The 15167-nt window shown below is 32.9% G+C and overlaps 2 protein-coding genes across 15 annotated transcripts; one reads left to right on the top strand and one right to left on the bottom strand.

Moving 5' to 3' along the window:
- The first annotated feature begins 3402 nt into the window (after positions 1–3402).
- LOC132063987 (uncharacterized) lies at positions 3403–8049 on the top strand. 14 transcript variants are annotated; one of them, XM_059456807.1, is made up of 8 exons: positions 3403–3975; positions 4301–5119; positions 5224–5424; positions 5517–5794; positions 5921–6691; positions 6816–6928; positions 7323–7815; positions 7903–8049. In XM_059456807.1, the coding sequence occupies exons 5-7, from the start codon at positions 6162–6164 to the stop codon at positions 7658–7660; spliced, it is 981 nt and encodes a 326-aa protein (XP_059312790.1). In that variant the 5' UTR covers positions 3403–3975; positions 4301–5119; positions 5224–5424; positions 5517–5794; positions 5921–6161; the 3' UTR covers positions 7661–7815; positions 7903–8049. The 14 variants fall into 14 exon arrangements, 13 of the variants coding, with proteins under 13 accessions (XP_059312790.1, XP_059312792.1, XP_059312797.1 ...); XM_059456809.1 differs by having other exon boundaries at positions 5517–5920; positions 5966–6691; XM_059456814.1 differs by having other exon boundaries at positions 4555–4670; positions 5517–6691.
- A 907-nt stretch (positions 8050–8956) lies between these two features.
- On the bottom strand, positions 8957–9831 carry LOC132062048 (uncharacterized). The gene is made up of 2 exons (XM_059454699.1): positions 9481–9831; positions 8957–9397 (listed from the first exon to the last, which is right to left on the bottom strand). Exons 1-2 carry the CDS (start codon positions 9829–9831, stop codon positions 8957–8959), a joined length of 792 nt encoding a protein of 263 aa, XP_059310682.1.
- Positions 9832–15167: the final 5336 nt, after the last annotated feature.

The raw sequence follows: 15167 nt of genomic DNA, 5'->3' as shown, positions 1-15167 counted from the left end.
GCTTAATCAATTAAAAGCAGCTTTGGTTTCATAAAATAAAATTAAAAAAAAATGTTCATTTTTGCCTAGCAAGTTTTTTTGGTCATTCCCAAGTGTATTGGACCTGGCTAGACTTCTTTGTTAGTACCAGCTCTTGGCATACATTATTATGCATTGTAAACTAGTTTGAATGAAACACAACATGTACAGGGAATCTTGTGAATGATTAAAAAACTCTCCTGTCTTGGCACACTAAAAGGCTAACTTATAAGTTATATATGTCTTCATAGACTTACTTAGTTATTTTTAGTGTCGGATCTTCTTTCACTTCTTTCATTTTCTCTTATATTTAGCCGATACACCGCCCGATAACCGTTCGATAATTGCTAATCCGATACCGAACCAACCGATATCTTATAGGTTGGCTAGCGGATTAGTACTTTTAAAAGCCGATAACCGTTAAGTCGAACCGTTACGTGTAATAATCCGTCCAATCCGCCCGATAAGCAGCCCTAATAAATAGGGATGTGCGTGATGATTATATGCGCTTAGGTAAAGACGGTGCTTCTCATCTCTAATTTTCTCTGTGTCTCTCATCCCCTTCTTCTACTATCCTTAGTTACTTCACTTTCAATATTCTCCATTATAATTCAATAGTTTGAGTTTTGCAATTACTATCCAAAAGCTGTAATTATATGCCCGTCCTTATTAATCTATATATAATATAAAGCTAGGCATAGACAAGGTGATGTGACACCTCTCTATGGCCAGCATTTGCATTTCTCTTTTTTTCCCTTTTTTTGGCATTTTTTTTCAATTTTTATTGCATTTTTTTTTATTCGTTTCTTCTATTAACTTGTAGATTAAATGCCTCTCTACAATAAATGTAGCACTCAAGCCCGTGTAATCTTTGCATTAATCTGCATCAGCCCACGATTCGTTTAAAACTTTTCTTTCACAATAATAAACTCAAAAAACTATTAAATGACCTATAAATGGGTACTTTACTTTCAGTTTTTTCTTAACTTTGATTACATATCAACCAATTTGTCCTTCTCTTTTACGTCTGGTGAGTACTTCTTTTGGACTCTCTTTTTCTGTTTTTTTTTTTTTTTTTAAATTCCAAAACAATATATTGTTATATTTTATATGTGGCTGTGATTGTGTTGCAGATAGGAAATAGGTGAGTAATGGATCGCAATATTCCCCTATTTTTTTTTTTTTAAGTGATTTTACGATATTATTGTTTTTGGTGGGATTAATATGATCTCTATTTGTTTAATTCTCTTATTCTTTCTATTTTGATTTCTAATGGGTATGGATTTTTTGAGTAGAAAACAGGTTTTTTTGGGTACTAAAGTTTATGATATCAAATGTTTTTAATTTCTTTTTTAAATAATTTGTACTTCTCATTCCTCTATCTTGTGCTTTTATAGATAGTGTAAGCATGCTTTTGTTGCTTAGCTATTACTTGCTAAGACTAAAAAATACATAGACAATAATAAGTAAATTACAATTAGTTTTATCAAATAGTTTTACATCTTTTCAATGAACAGAAATAAGTAAACGGTAAACTTCTCAACTGTCAAAAAGATTCTCAATGAAATTGAAGCTGGAAAATTCCTTTCTATTTTGAGTTCTCTCTCCTTTTCTGACGATATCTTTTGTTGAATTTATAGGAAAATGTCATAAAAGAAATGAACAATTTTTTTAGGTTTTAAGAAATGTTAGTATAATTTCGATGATTTTGAGGATGGAAAAGAGCAGCTTTACGATAGAGTTGTTGGTTATAAAGAATATGATGTTTCAGTGAGAAAGAGGAAGAAGAAGAAGAAGAAGAAGAAGAAGATAAGATAAATACTCTTTCTTAAAATGAATGGGTGAGGAAGCAAGAAGGAAAGACGATGAGAAAAGAAAAGGGGAAAGAAAGGTAAAACAAAAAAGATACGGCAAAATTAATCAAAGAGGTTTCTATTTTAAGTTTTCTCTCTTTTTTTGACGATATCTTCTGTTGAATTTCTAGGAAAACGTTATAAAAGAAATGAACAATTTTTTTAGATTTTAAGAAATTTTAATAGAATTTCGATGATTTTGAGGATGGAAAAGAACAACTTTACGGTAGAGTTATTGGTTATAAAGAGTATGACATTCAGTGAGAATAAAAGAAGAAGAAAAAGTAAATACTCTTTCTTAAAATGAATAGGCGAGAAGCAAGAAGGAAAGAAGATGAGAAAAGAAAAGGGGAAAGAAAGGTAAAACGAAAAAGATACGGCAAAATTAGTCGAACAGATTTCATTTGTGTGTTTCTTCCCTTCCCTTATTACTTTTGCAGTAGAGGTTGTTGTTGAGATTTTTTTTTAAAAAAATAAAGAATTAAAATGTAACTCTTGAAAGTTAGAGAAGAGGGGTTAGATAGTTAATTAATATATTAGATGGACAAAGAAAAACTATGTTTAAAATGTATACGCATATAGATGTAAAGACATAAAAACCCGTAAAAAAAAAAAAGAACAAAGGAAAAATATTTTCAAACAATGTTTCACCTTATAGTTTGTATTGTTATATCAAATTTAAGTATTTTTGAAAGATTAAAATCAGTAATTATTAAAATATTAAAGAAAAAGAATAAAATGAAGTGACAATAATAAAATGCTTTAGAACATAAAACCTAAATCCGTTTGAATTTGAGGATTAAAAAAGATTTTAAAAGTTTTATTATTCAGATATTTAATAAATTCAATAAAAGTTTTATAATCGTGCGCGAAGTGTGAACCGACTCACTAGTATAGTGTAAAGTTTGGGTATTTTTACACAACAAGAACAAAACTAGTTTTTGCTGATTTATTTCCCCATATTAACTAGCCGTGCATTATTATGATCAAAAAGCCTATACTAATGATTTCTCATGTACTTACAGTAGTATTCAAGCAAACATTCAAGATGGGGCGAATTTAGCATGGAATGTAACTCAGTATTTTTGTTCAACCCTTTGTATGTGTTTTTAGAGACTCATTGACTATGTACGTATACTAAATTTCAGAATTCATAAACTTCAAAGTCTAGATTTGTCTTTGCATTTAAGGGACGGCCTTTGAATTCACCTTTTTGGCCTCAACAGTTTATGTTGCTAAACAAGTTAGTAATTATCTATTGGAGTAATCATTTGTGCAAGCTAGACGCAAAAAGTTATTTCATGTTACAAATATTATATACTAGAGGCTCTTAGTTGTGCATGAGCCCAACATAAAAAACTATACTCCTTTCGTTTTAATTTAGGGAAAAGGACACTGTGTGTCCACTCAACCAAACTAATCCCACATTTGACCACTGTTTGGGCTTAATCCCATCAAGAGTTCGGTCGGCCCAAATTAATGCCAAAAATGGTCGGTCCACGCCTAACATCTATTTCCCCAACCTACGCCTAACGTCTAGTTCCCCAACCCACCCCTAACGTGTCGTTCCTCTTTCAAATGGGTTTCTTCATAACTGAACCCCAAAAAACACATCTTCTCTTTTCAAAAACATAACTGAAAGGGGTTTCTTTTATCTTCTATTTTAAATTGAAATTGATAGTTCTCTTCACATAATAATGCCTAAGCGGAAGTCACCAATAAAAAGTAAGTTGAAGTTAGCAAGTAAAGGGGTGAAATACGACACTAAATTTGTTGTTGTGGATAATGATTTTACTAAAACTCCCATTCTTAGAAAAACAAGGGCAAAGAGTGTCGATGATATACCCTCTATTAAAGTTATGACTAGGTTACAAAGTAAAATGGGAGTGATTCTGGCAAAAAACAATTGAAACTTCAAAAAGGCAATGCTTCTAAAAGGAAGCGAGCAATGGGTGGGGAAGCGAGCAGGGACCAAGATGATGTTGGTCCTTCAAAGAAAAGAAAGAAACCTATTCATCGGGATGAGGATGATAAAGATGATGTTGGGTCATCAAAAAAGGTTCTTGTGAAGAAGAAAAACTGTCGTAGCAAGCCTGATTTGAAGGTATTTTTAAAAAAATTGTTATTTATTTTTTCTCTGTGTATTTTTTAGTATATATAAGATGAGATGTATAATATCTATATATTTTAGTGTATACGAGATGTGTAATATCTATATATTTAGTGTATATGAGATGTATAATATCTGTATATAGTGTATATGAGATGTGTAATATCTGTATATTTGTTGTATATGAGATGTATAATATCTGTATATTTAGTGTATATGAGATGTCTAATAGCTGTATATTTAGTATATATGAGATGTATAATATCTGTATGTTTAGTGTATATGAGATGTATAATCACATAGTGTATTTGTATTGCAGCTTTGGGATTTCTATGTTCGTCCCCGTGATCGTTTCTCAACTCGAGTTAGTGTGCACACAAATTGTCTCATTGTGGATAAGTTGAAATCCAAATTGGATGCTTCGATAATTCAGATGTTTAAAGATACATATTTTGGTTATTTTTTAGATTTGCCACCAGCTTTCATCCAAAACCAACTTATACATGCATTATTGCTTAGGGAAGTTGTGTCAGATAGAGATGATGAGATATGGATTAGAGTGAGTAAGACTAGGTTACGCTTTGGACTTGGAGAGTTTGCTCTAATTACCGGCTTAAAGTGCACTGGCAGTGATAATAAGAATTATCCTCTTGACCGGCCAAGTCGGTTGATGGCGGCGTATTTTCCTGGTATGTTGAAGGTTACAAAGGGTGAACTGGTTGAATATTTTGACAAACAAAAATGACAATCTGATGAGAATGCATTAATGCTTGCTACTTTGTACTTCATTCATACTTTTATTTTCTCTATTACAAATATTGATGTCATAACAAAGGATGATTTCTTGTTGGTCGAGACTGGTGATTACAAATCATACCCTTGGGGGAAAGTATGTTTTTCGACTATGTTGGAGTCGATGAAGAACAAGGTTTGGAAGATGAGTAGCATGTATCGGTGTGGCGGTTTGCCTTTGGCTTTTCAATGTTGGTTTTATGAATGTTGTGGATATGCCGATAAAAATCTTGCTAACCGGATATGAGATAGAGTGCCACGCATTCTAAATTGGTCTGTAAGTGATAATCAAAAGGTGACCTACAAAAGTTTGAAGAAATCATTTTTAAATCTTAGCCGAGATGAGGTAAAAGGTTTTTTTTTTTTTTTTTTTTTTTTTTTTTTTTTGAATTTACTATCTAGTGCTTGATTTCATGTTTTTTTTTTTTTTTTTTGTTTTGTGTCATGCAGGTGGTTTTGAGTAATATTGTGCCATCTGATGTTGAAAAATCATCGTTCGAGTTGCCTGCTTTTGAACCTGTTTGTAAAGAAGATGAAATTTGTGTGGATGCGAGTTCTCAACAGAGTATTCCGTCTACTAAACTTCCCAAAAAGCATAAAGCAACCATGAAAAGTGATGATTTGACACTACTGAGAAGGGATTTCAACGTGGTATATATGTTGTCTGAATTATATTTTTCAATTAGAGTTGTAGTTTTTTTGTTAATTTTGATGTCCTGATTTTTGCCTTTTTTTTTTTGAAGCTATCTGGTGAGGTTGCCATATGAAGGAATTAATGGGTTCCTCCTTCCAAAAGATTTTTAAAGCGTTAAAAATAAAGGATGATGTGTGGGAACAACGTGATAAAAGAGAGGAGGACCACCATGATAGTGACTGGGTCGGTGATGATGGGGTTGAAAAAAATGATGACATACTAGGGGGCATTCTATAGGTGATGATCATATGGCGAACGAGGAGAACAGTGGTGGGGAGGAGAGAAAAAATAACAATGAGGGTGATTTGTCTGATGCCTGCGCTAACAGTGAGAGTAACGAGGAGAACAATGGTAGGGAGGAGAGAAAAAATAACAATGAGGGTGATTTGTCTGATGCCTGCGCTAACAGTGAGAGTAAGGATGAGGGTAATGATGTGTTAGAGGATCAGGTAGGTGAGAGTAAGAAGGAGGGTAACGATGCGTTGGAGGATAAGGTAGGTGAGAGCAACAAGGAGGGTGACGATGTGTTGGAGGATCATGTAGTTGAGAGTAAGAAGGAGGGTGATCATGTGTTGGATGAGGATAAAAGCAGCGGGGAAGATGCATTCTGGACCGCTATCCTTGATAGTGAATTCTCGAAATTCACTCAGCCTGGTAGTGATAAAAATGATACGATACGGAGGGGGTTGATAATATGGTAAAGGATTTTGTGGATGATAAAAATGATAAGACTACGGAAGGTGGTGATTGGGGTTTCTCTAAAATCACCAAAGGTTTTACTGACAATTTGACTGCTTCAGAATGTAAAAACAGTGGGGATGAGTTAGCTGATAACATTGAGGAGTTCGATTGGGCTGCTATACCTGATTCCGAATTCTCAAAACTTACCCAACCTGGAAGGGGTAAAAATGTAATCAAGGGAGCGGATAAAAATGTTGTTGTTACAAAGTTAGAGAAAAATGTGGTGGAGGATTCTCTAGAATGGGACAAAGGTGTTGTTGTTTTGGACGACACACCTGTAGTGGCTCGTAGACCTCGGAAACCAGCTAAGGCATGTGAATCACCATATGTGACAAATTTTGAATCTAGTGGTAGTAGCGTGCAAGGTCCTGTTGCGCCTTTAACTAAGCGCATTTTCTCTACAAAGCACCCTTTCGAAACAAGTGTGAACTTGCTATTGATTTCAATCAATTTTGTTAATCGGTCAATACGAGTGAAGGAAAAGTAATGTTCTGTTTATGTTTTTTCCACTTTATGCTCCTTTTTCCCCACTTCATGCTTCTGTTTCTGTGTTTTTGTCCACTTTATGTTTTTCATTTGATTTTTTCTTTATCATGAGTTCTTGCAGGCTTGTTTATTCAGAAAAAGTTAATAAGCTGAAAAAGATTTTTGACTTTGGAGTTGCATCTATTGGAGAAAGAGAATGGTTCTTCATACTTGCATATCTCGGGCAACCACTAAGTGATTCAGTAAGTTTTTTTTTTTTTTTTTTTTTTTTTTTTTTTTTTTTTTTGTAATAAGTGTATACTAAGCATATCCTGTTAAAGGCAGTTAAGCCTTCTTTTTGTATAATAAGTGTATGTGCAGTTACATATACATTTATGAAGTGTATATACACTTTTTATAAATTTATTAAGCGCATCCTGTTATAGGCAGTTAAGCTTTTTTTTGTTTTTTTGTATAATAAGTGTATAAGAAATGTATAATAAGTGTATATGCAGTTACATATACATTTAATAAATGTATATACACTTATTATACACTTAATGTAATAAGTGTATATAGCAGTAAGAGAAATGTACGCATTACAATTTGTGTGTTTCCTGGCTATGTGTTTTCTTCACCTTTTTCAAAGATATTGATGTGCTTTTTTATTATTTGAGGAAGAAAGGTAAATATAGAAGTGTTGATGCTTCATTGAAATTCACAACAACTGATTGTTGGTTTAACTGCTTGATACAAACTATGTACAAGCAATTTTTGGCGAAAAATAAAGATGTCAACCTTATTACTCAAGAAGATCCAATTGCTGAATATATGCTGGGGTATTTCATGAGGTGCAATGTGCCATGGTATACTGTTGATGATATCTTTTTCCTTGTAAATGTTGCTGAGAATTGGCATTGGATTTTAGTGAGATTATCTTTTAAAGATCATTGCTTTTATATATATGATTCGATGGGTGGTGCATGACAAAATCTTACAGTCAAGAAAGCAGTTGAACCATACTTTACTTTGATCCCACATTTCCTTTCTCGTATTGACTTTTGGGCCAGTAGGAGTGATGGAATACCAGCAACTGATTTTCAGATCCGGATAGTTGATGGATTGCCAACCCAAGCTAACACGTAAATTGCTACTGATGTTGTTTTTTCATTATGCATTTTGTTTTCTTTTTAGATTTTTGTACCAAATTGTGTGATTTTTTGTTGCAGGGACTGTGGTATATTTGTTGTTGTTTTTGCTGAGTACCTTATTCAAGGCATTGAAATCCCCAAAGATATAGATGATATTGATGCTTTCCGGAGCCGATATGGGGTACTGCTATGGGATTATGGAAAAAAGAAACAAAGTAGAAACGCAGTTAGATTGAAGCATGGAGTGATTTGAAGAAGACTTAGATTTTAGGATAGTTGCAAATATAGTAGGTGACATATGTTAATGCAGATACAATTGTATAGTTTTTATTGAAGAATCTGTTTGGATTTTACTTATGTTTGAATATTATGTCAATGTGTAAAACTCAGTGTGTTAATATCATTCGTTCAGTTTCTTGTTCAATGTCATTTTCTTCAACATATTTTATTGGTTTTATATTTTCTGTATATATACACAATTTTTGTAGATATATTATATATTTTGAACATGTATAGTAAACTTTCCTATGTATAAAACTTGTATATATAAGCTGAAATAGCTTGATGTGCTCACGTATTGTGGTTGTGCGTGCACTTGGAGTAACACTGTATACCAAAAATGGAAGCACGCACCTGGTTCTGGTGCAACTGCTGTGGTTGAGAATTTGAACCGAGGCTATTCCTTTTCTGACACACACATACAAAAGGTGTGTATAAAAGTTGTATATTTTCTGTATATATATATATACATATTTTTGTATATATAGTGTATATATTGAACCTGTATACATAAACCCGTATACATAACCCGATTTTAGACTTGTTTCATGTCCCTACTGCAAGTTTCAGCACTAAAGGATAAAATAGCAACGGATTGGTGTAACTGTTGAGCACCAAAGATTATTTTTTATACAAAATAGCAACACAAATGCACTTATACAAAAGGTATAGAAGAATTAACACAATCTTCCAGCAAACAGTGCATGGGAAAGAGTAGCTTTTTTATTCTAAAAAATCAGAGAATAGTAGTGTAAATGCATTATCCGGCAACATTTTTGCAACGCAAACAGTTGCTTCATTCAAACGAAAAATAGAACAGGAAACAGTAAAGCTTTTTTTGGAACAACATTTGTTAGATTCTTGTGGAAGCATTTTTGCATGTCCTTCTGTTGTGCCCTTTTTGTCCACACCGACCACATGAGATTGGATTTGAAGTAGCCAAATACTCGAAAATTCCCTTGTATCGTTTAACCCTTGGTCTACTTGGTCTGCGAATCCATGTCGGTGGTTTGACTATTTGATCTAATACCTCTGTTGGAATGTCCCATGCACTCTCATCAGGAAGTGGATTCACTGGCATTTCATATGCCTTCAAAAAGTATTCTCTGGTGTAATAAGCAGCGCAATAATTTTGCACCTCCATATATGTGTAGCTCAATACCGCCATAGCATGTGGACAAGGGATCCCGTCGATTTGAAATCGTTGGCAACTGCACTTCTTTTCATGCATGCACACTATGTTGCGCTTTTCACCATCCATAACTAAATATACATAATGAGTTGAAGTCATTACCTGAATTTTTTCCAAATGTCATCAGTAAACGGGGGGGAGAGTAGTCAGGTATATGAAATAAAAATAAAAACATAATGTTTTACCGTCATTTTATCCGACAAAATGATATTCTCCTTCATTATTATGTTATATTTGTTCCCTAATTCAGTAAATGTTGCTGTTGCATCCTTTTGGTTGTCATTGTTCCATCTCATAACCAAGTCCATCATGAATTGTAGCAAACTCTTGATTGGCAGGTCTCTTGCATGTCTAGTTGCTGAATTTAGGGACTTCGCTATATTTGAAGTCATCACCATGGATCTGTTTACTGTGGAATGAGCTATGTACCATTTTTCATAGCCAACATCGAACAGGTAACCCCTCACCCTATTATCGATATTGTCCATATCTTCCATGAGGCGATCAAAATCTGCCCTCGTGTATGCATTGTCCATTGCAAATAATATGGGCTTTAATCGCTCATGCTCCTTTTGAATCTACCTTTGACGTTGTTCCATAGGTGGTAGATGCAATTATAGTGAGGCACATCTAGATATACATTCGAAGCCGCCTTCAAAATGCTATCATGCCGATCAGAGACTATGTACATGTTGTCCCTTTCACCGTAAGCCTGTTTCAACTTTCGAAAAAACCAATCCCATGACGCATCATTTTCAGAATCAACAATAGCATATGCTAGTGGCAGGATTTTACCTGAATTAAGCAAATTAGAAAGAATCAATATTGTATTGACAAGCAAAAAATATATTAAAAAGATTCTTTGAACTGAACATAATAGCATTATTCAAACATGTCAGTAAAACTTACCTGCTGCATCGAGTACAGTAGCACACAACATGGTCTCCGCGTATGATGATTTAAGGAAAGTCCCATCAACCACGACAGCCGGCATACAATATTTCTATCCTCTGATTGATGCACTGAGTGCGACAAAAGCATACAAGAAGTGCCCGTCTGCTATTTTTTTTAACGTTGTGAAAGACCCTGGATTTGTCCTATTTACCATATACAGAAAAGATGGTAGTTTATGATAAGATTCAGGTGGCGAACCCCTTAACATTTCAAGCCCCTTTTCTCTTGATCTATATGCTTTCTTATAATTCATCCTAATCCCGTATTGGTTTCTTATGTCTTCCATGATTTCTGTTGGAGTGTATGTTGATTTAAGATTGACATACTTGTTCTTCACCATTTTTGCAATGGTTACTGAAGTAGCATGACGTTGTGACAACATTCTCTCCACAATTGGGCAACTATGAACATCAATGAACTTTCTCACCTTAAAGATTTCTGAATCGTGTAGACTTGAAGATCTAAAAGACCATGCACATCTTGTATCGACACATTTAAGAGAATACCTATTTAAAACACATATAATACACTTTATATACACAAATGACACATATTATATATATAAATCATACAGTTTTCTATTCTACACACAGGGACCACTATGCTCATACACACTATATACACAAATGATACATATTATATACATAAATTATACAGTTTTCTATTCTACATGCAGGGACCACTATGCTTATGCACATTATATACACAAATGATACATATTATATACATAAATCATACAGTTTTCTATTCTACACACAGGGGCCACTATGCTCATACACACTATATACACAAATGATACATATTATATACATAAATTATACAGTTTTCTATTCTACACACAGGGACCACTATGCTTACATACATTATATACACAAATGATACATATTATTTACATGAATTATACAGTTTTCTATTCTACACACAGGGACCACTATGCTCATACACACCATATACACTAATGATACATATTATATACATAAATCATACAGTTTTCCATTCTACACAACAGGGACAACTATGCTTATACACATTCTATACAATTTCTATACATTACAGATAGGGAATCATACCTTGTTTTTGATGATTTGTCGACTTTAAACTGAAATCTCTCTCGTATTGCATAGTTCTTCATTACGCTACATATTGTATCTTTGTTCCAATATAGTTGATGTTCTGCAATTCCATTATGAAGTGGATCCTTTATTATTTTTTCCTCAACTGCTATGTCCTCAAAATCATCTTCACTTCCATAATCAACCATAATAGCATCATCAATGTCAACTCCTTCCACAACCATAGGAAGAACCTGTACTTCTTCAATCAAACTATTTTGTATAGCAACTGAAGTTGTTCCCAACAACATTCGATTCGAACATTCAGCAACATCTTTTAATGTTATGCATAGTGGATATTCATTTATATCTAAGTTGTTTTCTTCATCGCCATATACAATCGGACACTCATATCATTGTATATTGGCATTGATCCGGACCTAACTACATACTTAATCTCCATTAAAGTTGTAGTTGAATCCTTATCTAATTGTTTGTATATCTCACCAACAAAATACTCATAACTACAGTCTGAATTGATTAGAATTCCATTAACAGTGTAATTAGCAAATTCATTGTTGTTCAACCAATTACCTCCATGTTGTATCAAAATTGGAACCAAAGTTTGAGTTGAATTTGCAATAGAAGACATCAATGAGTTGAATTTGCAACAGAAGACATCAATTTCGTGATTTCAAAACCCTAGATTTTGTATCAAATTGATTTCTACGGCTGTTTCCATGTTTATCAGTTACCGAAGGAGGAAATCACATCTTATAGGTGTTTATATAAGGTTGAAGTTGAGTTACTGAAGGAGAAAATCACGATTTATACGTTTTGGGTTTTATTTGACTTTATGGCTAACGGATGGAAATAGTTTAGGGGCTAATTTTTGAGTTTGGGAGTAGATGGGCCAGCTCGTGGGATTACTTATGGCCCAGCGGCCATTTGTGTCCTTTTCCCTTTAATTTATGCAAATCTATTTTTTTATTAGTCTGTGTGCTCCTCCCGTTTTAATGCATGTCAACCTATTTTTTTTTATTAATCTGTGTAAAAAAGAATGATCCATTTCTATATTTAGAAACAATTTACCTTTATGCAATGATTTATAACCACATAAATTATATATATGACTCATTTAACATCACAAATTTAAAAGTCTTCTCTTCTTTGTTAAACTCTCTGGCAAGTCAAATAGGTTCACATAAATTGAAATGGAGGGAGTATTTGTTATTATTGAATATTCTCGTAAAGTCTTATGTATAAACTAGTTAACAAAGCCGCGCTTAGCGCGGTGAGACATTTCTTTTTATAAATTTAGTTATAAAATTTAATAATATTAAAATTATAAATGATATACTGATATCTTTGTCTTGGTCCCAGCCAATCGAGAGAAAATACAAACTAAAATTATAAATCAAATGTCTAAGGATAAAAATTGACAGAGAAAAAATAAAACGTTAATGAGCAACCCTTTTAATTGGATGGAATTTTTTTGTAACGCCCCTTCCTATTTTATTGTTGTTCATAAATAATCTATTAGTTATTGAAAATTAAGGTTAATGTACTTGTATACAAGTTAAATATATACCAATAATTCTTATGTGAATAATAATGTAGTAAAAACAATACATTTTCTCCTATTCACAACAGATTTTCAAAAACTCGACTTGTATGTAATATTTGAACAATAAACATTACCACATTAGGAAATTCTCTCATAAATTATCCAACAATATGATTTCAGTTACTTTTCATTTTTTTCTTAACTTGTCGTCAACTTCCGCGTTTTTATATAACTAACAGCAAAAACATAATTAAGAAAATTAAAATCTTGATTAAATAAGTATTATTGTTGCCACCACCGCTCCTTCAATACTGATGTGTGTACAATGATGATTCTTCACGACTCTTCAATGTATAGTTATTTATATTCAGCTGTCTTGAATTTCCATGAATCCTTCGAGATGCATAACTGCACATGACAAAGGGAATCAAATTAATGATCTATAAAAAAAAATTCATAGACATGAGAAATTAGGATCCTACTTGCCTATTAAACCTTATAAACAAAATCATATTAACTCCTTAGTTTATAGCTCATCGACCTGCACATCACATAAATTTTAAATGTTAAAAAGACCAAAAATGCAATCACGCAAGCAAATAAAATATATTTACATTTATCATAGCAATTTTAAGTTTTATAGAGACATTATAATAAAATAAAATAAAAGTAAATTTTCCAATTTCCGTGCTGCTTGGCATAAAGTTAAGAAAGACAACAACTTATAAAAGTTTAAATAAATGGTTAACTTCTCAAAATTTCGACAGAAACTATGTTAGCATTAAATTATTGGGTAAATAACATAAAAATTAAATAACCTCATAGATTCTTAGCTTCATAAATCTTCATATATGGCATCAGAAACAGGTTGGCCTACCCATCTGCAAAAGATATATTTTTAGTTCTTTTTCGGCCTTTTTTAAAATTAAGAAATAGAAACTTACCGGACATATCAAGGATGACGATTTTCAATTATTCTCTGACAACACCATTTATAAAGCGATCAAAATCATCATCGCCAGATACCAGGCCCAAGAAAATTGCATGTATCTTGACTATCTCTTTATCGCAAGTGCTTGTGATAGTTCCGAAGTTATTACAGATACATGAATCCAATTGTAGTAATCCTGCAAATCTGCAATTATTCAAAAAGTTGAAACTGAAAAGAATGTCCAGTAATCCCTTCCAAACGAAGGAAAAAAATAAACAAAAGAAGTAATGAAGGAAAAATGACGGGGCAAAAGAAGATCATTTACATGGCCGGTCTCAGAATGCCACAGAACCAGTTCACTGGAAAGTTTTTGAAGCCTTTATTCATGTTAAAATACAAGATCGTACTCCTGGCTATGACTGTTCATTAGCTTCATTTAGTACAATTGTTAACAAATCTTAATTGGCTTGAAAACTCTTCAGTTTCATTCTTATTACTCCTACAACAATAACCAACAGCAGATGAAGAGAGGGTAACGTAACTAAGAGAATTCATATCGAACAGTTTTAAAATATAAATGCACTTAACATTTATGTTTGGGGAGCCTGATTAATGCAATTTTGGCTGTAACTTTCAGAGAACAAAAGCATTACTCAATAAAAATTGCATTACAATGAAGAAATAAATAAAAAAATGTAAAAAATCTAAGAAAAAAGATAAATAGCATTACAGCGCAGTAGAGATGTGTCACCGTAGTTTTGGCTGAAACTTTATATTATATACAGTATAGATTTAAGAAAGTCAATCAAATGACCTTTGTAAGTACCTTTAGAGACCCCTTTGCTTGTTATATATTTTGAAAGAATGCATGGCTACCGTGTTGCCAAGGTTCTTGAAGAAACCTGGATGAGCTACGGCCTACGGGTGAACACCTTCCCTTGCTCCAAATTCCCAATTTGCTTGCTGCCAAAATTTCTTTTGCTTGAATACAAAATAAATGAGTACCATATATAATGAACACCTTAATCGTGCTATTTAATGTGAAAACGTAAAACAGCTTTAAAGAGTTGAAATTTAATGTGGAATATAGAAAGACAATAATGAGGTAAGATGTATTAGTTTTTCTGAAAGAAACCGAAAGAAACAGAAGGAAGAGAGAACCATTTCTTTTGCACGTTGCTACTAAAAGGAAATTGTTGTTTGTTTGGTGTGAGTTTTGCATCTTTAAAATTGAGTTTAATTGAAATGAATGAGTAGAATAAGGGAAGGTTTATTGCTTTTACTAATAAATTTAATAAAAATTAATTACAATAATTATAGGAGAAGTGATGGCAAATATAATGCTATTAAATGGTGAGTGAGTTTTTA

The sequence above is a fragment of the Lycium ferocissimum genome, chromosome 7 (genome assembly GCF_029784015.1).
Source record: "Lycium ferocissimum isolate CSIRO_LF1 chromosome 7, AGI_CSIRO_Lferr_CH_V1, whole genome shotgun sequence".
In the NCBI taxonomy this organism is placed as follows: domain Eukaryota; kingdom Viridiplantae; phylum Streptophyta; class Magnoliopsida; order Solanales; family Solanaceae; genus Lycium; species Lycium ferocissimum.
Note: the sequence above shows the minus strand (reverse complement) of the source record. Positions and strands in the feature narration are given on the sequence as shown.

Bases quoted from the DNA above. Each gene is read 5' to 3' on its own strand.
- LOC132062048 (XM_059454699.1), bottom strand. From the start codon at position 9,831: ATGGACAATGCATACACGAGGGCAGATTTTGATCGCCTCATGGAAGAT. The intron at 9,398-9,480 runs GTAAAACATTAT...GAAAAAATTCAG, and splicing joins TTTTGTCGGATAAAATGACG to GTAATGACTTCAACTCATTA.
- LOC132063987 (XM_059456815.1), top strand. From the start codon at position 6,162: ATGGTAAAGGATTTTGTGGATGATAAAAATGATAAGACTACGGAAGGT. The intron at 6,692-6,815 runs GTAATGTTCTGT...GAGTTCTTGCAG, and splicing joins TCAATACGAGTGAAGGAAAA to GCTTGTTTATTCAGAAAAAG. The intron at 6,929-7,322 runs GTGATTCAGTAA...CCTTTTTCAAAG, and splicing joins ATATCTCGGGCAACCACTAA to ATATTGATGTGCTTTTTTAT.